Raw genomic sequence first — 7,670 nt, 5'->3', positions numbered from 1 at the left:
GGGAAAGGCGAGGAAGGTAGGAAAGTAACAAGTTAAATACTTTGCAGCATGTTTGAAAAGAAAAACATTGAAAAAAAAATTACAGACTCCGTTTCATGTTGAATTTTGCAATGGTAATGATACAGTTTATATGTGTGGAAGAATTTGGCATCTGTTTATAATGTGGGAGAAAAACAAAACCAAACAGTACACCCTTCATTTTTAGATTATTATTAATAATTATTGCCAGGGTGTGGGTGGATCTGGAAGTAGAAGTTGTAGTGTACTACCAACTAATAAACAAAAGGGACAATATAATTAAAACATGTTTTCCTTCTTTTTTTTAAGTGCATTAGACTAGTATCGGAGCAACATTCTTGTTATCAATTTTCATCCGTAGTGGCAGTGATGTGTACGCTTATGTAGGTGAGGATAGGACTGCATGTAACATGATCAGTGCCATAATGTGGGGAAAGGCAAGACGAAAGCCCACAACAGCAATGTATCAATGCGAGGCCCCTGGTTTGTAGTGTCAAACATATCTCTATATGACATGAAATTCATACATCTTGTTACCTTTATGCTTTTATATATAAGACACTATCTATTGTATGTTTCAACAATATTCTTTTTCTCTCACTTCTTTATTGACCTGGAATCGTTGTGCGCACAAGTTCACAGTGTTCTTAAAGGAGCAGCTAGGTTTTACATTACAATAGCCCTTCCTCTATAGCCATGCTCTGGTTATCAAGACTGCGAACAAAACTATTCAGAGCCGGATTTAGACCTCATGGGGCCCTAGGCAAGATATTGGTTTGCCCCTCCCTCCCTCCCTGAAACAATCCATAGCACTATATTTTTTTTAGCATAGTATATACTCCTATAGTTAAGTAGAAGGGTAAACTATGTGCCGCCGCACATCACGCTGCTCCTCCTGCATCACCATGTGGCCCTTCATTACTGTCCCTCTCATCACACTGTGCTCTCCTTTATCATTACACTGCATCACCATGTGTCCCCTCATTACTGTCCCTCATCACACTGTGCTCTCCTTTATCATTACACTGCATCACACTGTGGCCCCTCATTACTGTCCCTCTCATCACACTGTGCCCTCCTTTATCATTACACTGCATCACCATGTGTCCCCTCATTACTGTCCCTCATCACACTGTGCTCTCCTTTATCATTACACTGCATCACACTGTGGCCCCTCATTACTGTCCCTCTCATCACACTGTGCCCTCCTTTATCATTACACTGCATCACACTGTGGCCCCTCATTACTGTCCCTCTCATCACACTGTGCCCTCCTTTATCATTACACTGCATCACACTGTGGTCCCAGTAGTTAAAGAATAATGTCCATGGACCCCATATTTTGTCAAAGGATCTAGCAGAATTTTGAATTATACTGGTCATATACTCCATACGATGAATATTAAGCTCAGTGGTCGAAGTGGAAGCTTAGAAGTGGCGGTATGAAAAATGTAATGAGAATGTAAACAAGTGAATGGAATTTTATTATTTTACAATGAAGGCAGTATGAGAAGTAGCGGTATGGCATACTACTATATACACCCCACTTCCACCTCTGCTCACCTTTCAATTCACACAAATTGTACTTTATCTTTAACTAAACTTAGGTATTAATCATAATTAACATGTCAAGAAACTGCAGTTCATGGTTAGCAAGCCCAGTAATAAAAAAACAGCAGTCTCCTATCACTACCACGTCAGAGACCGTCCACCACTACAGTTACTGACTGCAGCCCTCTACCTACAGAAACATGAAAAAGTGCTGGAATGCAATAATTATGTTAATATGTCAGTCTTCTGCATGAATCCCATAGTGCAACATTTAAAGCAGTCAGACCTCCTCATAATATAAATCCCACCAGATTCAGGATAGTTGGCAGACTGCCCTGCTCTCTTCTACCTGTTCTCGTCACTTTCACGGCTTGTGGCTGCTGGTGTTTTTAGATTAGCTGCTGCTTGTCTGGATCCTGGAATGTTGGAGGCCCTATTTGGAAAAAAAAAATGGGTACACGAAATTTAGTAAACTCCAACCAGCCCCTGTGTTAAATCAATATAGCACCCACATTTTATAAGTACACCTCCCTCCAACCAAAACATTAAATTAATAGCATACACATTTAATAAATAGACCTATTTCCCTCCAACCAGCTCCAACATTAAATTAATAGTGTTACCATTTAAAAAATAAACCTATTTTCCTCCCACAAACAGCCGTTCATACACACACATAATATAAATACACTGGCCCCTCACACACACATAATATACATACACTGGCCCCTCACACACACATAATATACATACACTGGCCCCTCACACACACATATTATATTAATATAAAGGGTGCCTCTTTTCATTTTGAGGTAAGAGGTGTCAGGATTGAGGCAGCTGGTCATATGAGGGAATAGATAATGAGCATGTGTCATGGGGAATATCAAAGAAAAGCTGGTGAGTGTTGTAAGGGTATTGTTGGCTGAGGAGGGGCCGTGTGCGGAACAGACTTCTAACTCACATGCCCCCCCTCTGCCCAGCACCTTTAGCCACACATGCCCCCCCATGCCCTGCAGCTTCCATCACACATGCCCCCTGTGCCAGCGCAACTTCCATCACACATGCCCCCTGTGCCAGCGCAGCTTCCATCACACATGCCCCCTGTTCCAGCGCAGCTTCCATCACACATGCCCCCTGTGCCAGCGCAGCTTCCATCACACATGCCCCCTGTGCCAGCGCAGCTTTCATCACACATGCACCCTGTGCCAGCGCAGCTTCCATCACACATGCCCCCTGTGCCAGCGCAGCTTCCCTCACACATGGCCCCTGTGCCAGCGCAGCTTCCATCACACATGCCCCCTGTGCCAGCGCAGCTTCCATCACACAGACACTAGCTCCCCTTCTACTTACCTTTTTGTACATGAATGCAACCAGGAACCGAAAGAAATGATGCAGCTCCTGCAGGACTAACATAGACTTTCAGCAGCCCGCCTAACAATGTGTACCATGTGACCGCTGCGATCACATGACCCTGGGTTGTCATATTGACGTGCCAAGGTACCTAGGCTGTAGGGGATTTAGCCACTACAGCCTCTATCCCTAACTCTAACATCAGCCCCTCACCCAATTCGCGCGAGTCGGGGGAGGGGCCGAATTTATTTTTTTTGCCCTCCCTTGTCCCCCCATCTGGGCCCCCAGAGAGCCGCTAGGCCCTAGGCAGGTGCCTAGGTTGCCTAGCGGTAAATCCGGCCCTGAAACTATCAGTTAGCTATTCATAATACAAAGGAGTCTACATATTAAAGCAAATATGCAGGAAAGAGCGCATTTCCATTCTTTTCTCCATACTCTGCCAACTTGGTTCCATTTTTGGGAGCAGAGCTGTGTTGTTTATAAGAATATACAGACTCTACATATGGAATTTGCTTTGCCCTAGTTCATATAGCTAAGTACCTAAAGCTTTCAGAAACAAAGCAACAGGAAACTAGCTGCAACTCCAACAATAAAATTTATATATTTTTCATGATCATGTACATTTAATCATGTTTAAATTATATTATTTTGCACCAATACCAACTTTACTATTCATTACATTTACAATATACCTGTTTTGTGAATAACAGTAAGTAATTAAATTAACTACATTATTAATGAAAAACTGGACAATGAGTAAAAAAAGCTGATTAATCGTCATAATTTGAAAATATTTAAATGCTTGAGAACATATGGCCTATGAGCTGTTCTTCTGTACTGGATTTTAAAAATAAATCCTTGCTCAGAGCTAGTCAAATATGCAATTAAAGCTCTTTGTTGTCCTTTTGATGGTGTGGTGTCGTAGAAAGAGTATAGTTTTGACTATCCATGCATACAAATAGATATTAATATATGTATGCAAATGTTCAATGTGTTGTACATATTATTTTCATAATTATACATATTTTATATGCAGTCCTACATTACTATGTATTTTTATTGTTACAGATATGCCCCCAATGCTTCAAATGGACCTTAAAGGAGAACCTGGGCCAGCAGGAAAACCTGGTCCAAGGGGACCACCAGGACCTCCAGGACCCCCTGGGAAACCAGGTGTTGGAAAACCCGGATTACAAGGACAGCCAGGCCCTGTTGGTCCCCCAGGATTTTCTGGTATTGGAAAACCTGGTTTACCAGGAATGCCTGGCAAAACTGGACCAAATGGACAACTTGGCCCAAAAGGAGAGCCTGGAATTAGAGGTGAACATGGACCTCGAGGGATACCTGGCTCTCCAGGTATCCCTGGGCCTTCAGGAATCTCTTCTAATGGGAAACCAGGAGCTCAAGGTGGTTCTGGACAGCCAGGTGTTAGGGGTGAACCTGGTCAAAAAGGTGAGCCAGGACTTCGGGGAGAGAAAGGCATTAAAGGAGAAGCTGGACTTGGCAAACCAGGAATGCCTGGCACTCGCGGATCTGGAGGTCCTCCAGGGCCCATGGGACCATCTGGTCTACCAGGGAATGGAAAACCAGGACTTAGTGGACTACCTGGGGTGCCAGGCGATATAGGAGATGTAGGTCCACCTGGGGCACCTGGTGTAGGGGGTCTACCAGGACCACAGGGACCTCCAGGAAAACCAGGGATTGATGGGATCGGTAAACCAGGTTTAGATGGATTACCAGGACTACAAGGACCATTAGGTCCTAAAGGGGAACCAGGTATACGAGGCTTGCCTGGGCTGCCCGGGCCACCAGGTTATGGTAAGCCAGGTCTACCTGGTTTGAAAGGTGATCGAGGACCTGCTGGAATACCAGGAGGAATAGGAGAGATAGGAGAGCCAGGATTAGATGGTGAACCTGGTGAACAAGGGCCACAAGGTATTATTGGGCCTCCAGGCCTTCCTGGGTCAATGGGATTACCAGGAAAAAATGGTTTACCTGGCTTGAAAGGTGACATTGGACCAACTGGGCCACCAGGTGCACCAGGAATTCCAGGGAATCAGGGTCCAAATGGGTTTGTAGGTAAACCAGGGTTCCCAGGTGAAAGAGGCCTTCCAGGTCTTCAGGGACTTCAAGGGCCAACTGGACCAAAAGGAGAAGGAGGGCAAATGGGGCTCCCAGGTTTGCCAGGTCAAATAGGTAGCCCAGGGTCAAAAGGAGAAGGAGGGATTCCAGGGCAACCTGGCCCAAGAGGCCCAGCTGGCATTCCCGGATTGCAGGGGTCATCTGGCCCCATCGGCCCACAGGGATTACCAGGACTAAAAGGGGACCAGGGGATTCCTGGACGACCTGGCAACAGCATCAATGGTGAACCAGGTCCCATTGGCCCTGTAGGACCATCAGGAGTTTCAGGACCCCCTGGTTTAAATGGACAACCTGGGCCACCAGGTCAACCTGGACCACCAGGTCCACCAGGCATCTATAGTGATGGAACCATTGCTGGTCTACACTTACCTGAAGGAGGTGTGGAAGGAGGTACTGTAGGGAATGACAAACCTGGAAAGCCTCAATATGGCACTGGAGAACTGTCTGCCAAAATAGCCCCAGCATTCACTGCCATTCTATCTACACCATTCCCTCCTTCTGGCATGCCCATCAAATTTGACCGGACTTTGTACAACGGCCACAATGGTTACAATCCTCTTACTGGGATATTTACTTGTTCATTGCCTGGAATCTATTACTTTGCTTACCATGTCCACATCAAAGGCACCAACATCTGGGTTGCTCTTTACAAAAACAATGTACCCGCTACCTACACCTATGATGAATATAAGAAAGGGTATATGGACCAAGCTTCTGGAAGTGCTGTGCTAGAACTTAAGGAAAATGACCAAGTGTGGGTCCAGATGCCATCAGACCAAGCAAATGGATTATATTCAACGGAGTACATTCATTCTTCTTTCTCTGGCTTCCTCCTTTGTCCCACATAATGGACATGCCACCCTATTTCCACAGCTAGTCATAAACTATCTTTAAAAAAATTACATGAAAAACAAAAGAAAAAATGATCTACGGTGTGTGTGTATGTATATATATATATATATATATATATATATATATATATATATATATATATATATATATATATTATTCACTGGGGAGAGGAAAACGGTGATGACATGAAAACTTGTCTAAAAAGGTCAAGTTGAAAGAAAACTTTTCTCGGCGCAGTTTGCAAAAAAAACTTCACTTTATTACCCAGTGACATTTTAAACAGAACAAACCTGCAGGCTTGTGGCAAGATAACTGTGCCATGCAACTTATTGTTCTTCAGCTTAGGAGTTCATAGGACCTTCAGATGTTACATGATACTATGGATTGTTTGTGTTTGTTCTATTTGGTTATTTATCTGTATCTGCTACATATGTTGCATAGCATTTTAGTTGTAAAAACACTGCACCTACATTTAGTGTAATGAGGATGACCTTGCAAGATCAATAATGGTTTCAAATTTTCCTGCAATCTGTCAAGAAAAGTAGATATTATTTTGATGATATTTTGTTTTCGTATGGTGTTCTTGCTATATGGTTGTTTTGGAAGGGATGGTAAAAGGTGTAAAAAGCAGCAGTCACATTTTAATTTGCTATGTTTTAAAATAAACCATCAGACCAAGAAACTTACTGCAGTTTAAGTACTGAGACCAACACATTTGTACATGGCGTTACATGTGTTTTCCACCTTTAGACAACTTTAACCTATTGTAATATTCATCAGTATAAAATTAAAATAAATTATGTCAGACATTTTTCCACCCTTAATTTGAACTTGCAGCCAACAAAATTCAAGTGAAAGCAAATAAACACTTTTTAGTAGAAATAAATGAAAATAAAATAATACAATATCCTGATTGCATAAGTGTATACACCCTTTCATAATGGGGTTATAGCTGTGTCAGAGTTAACCAACCACATTCAAAATCAGGTGATTAGCATACACCTGCCAGGAATGAAAGTGTTTTGTGATTAGCCAGCAGATTGTGTAGTAGGATCTCCTAGCAGTTTTCTTGGTTACATCCTACTGGGAAAGCCATGGTCCACAACGAGCTTTCAAAACAAGTTGACATTAAAGGTGTGTGAAAAAAATAAATAAATAAAAAAAATAAAAAAAATAAAATATATATATATATATATATATATATATATATATATATATATATATATATATATAAAAATAAATGCGTCCACTCTACCATCTGCAGTCTTATTATCCAATATATATATATATATATATATATATATATATATATATATATATATATATATATTCTCTATCATTTGCAGTCTATTATCCAGCCAGAATTATTTTTTGCCATTGCCCTTGGGTATAAAACAGCTCAACTCTGTGCATTGTGTTGTATCTATAGTAATTAAGAACAATCATGTCTCATGTCTAGGAGAAGTAAGGACCATGATAAACAAAACGTAGTGACATAAATAAAATAATCTAATGAATTTAGTAAAAGTTGCGACAGGCCAATTGTGATTCAAATATAAAGTTATCTAAAGGTGTGAAGTCCCTATGTCAACAGTCAATTTGAATGCATCCAGATTTGATTTCTTACAGGAAGTAAGCCATTTTTGTACCAAAATATTTCATTTGAAATTGTGGTGAACTGATGTCACGTGGAACTACAACAAATGATTGACAGATGTAGAGACATACACAGTTCATGAATTTGTGTAAATAGAATA

General features: G+C 41.6%; 1 protein-coding gene across 2 annotated transcripts in view; it reads left to right on the top strand.

Annotated features, from left to right (window-relative positions):
- The window catches only part of COL8A2 (collagen type VIII alpha 2 chain), a 134,068-nt gene extending 127,005 nt beyond the window's left edge, over nt 1–7,063 (top strand). For both annotated transcript variants that reach the window (XM_075195461.1, XM_075195463.1), the window contains exon 4: nt 3,988–7,063. In XM_075195461.1, the coding sequence (XP_075051562.1) occupies nt 3,988–5,909 (1,922 nt within the window). In that variant the 3' untranslated portion in view covers nt 5,910–7,063. The remainder of the gene's footprint in view (nt 1–3,987) is intronic.
- Nucleotides 7,064–7,670: the final 607 nt, after the last annotated feature.

This window comes from Mixophyes fleayi, chromosome 2 (genome assembly GCF_038048845.1).
Source record: "Mixophyes fleayi isolate aMixFle1 chromosome 2, aMixFle1.hap1, whole genome shotgun sequence".
In the NCBI taxonomy this organism is placed as follows: domain Eukaryota; kingdom Metazoa; phylum Chordata; class Amphibia; order Anura; family Limnodynastidae; genus Mixophyes; species Mixophyes fleayi.
The sequence above is the reverse complement of the archived record's forward strand: the minus strand, read 5'-3'. Positions and strand labels throughout refer to the sequence as shown.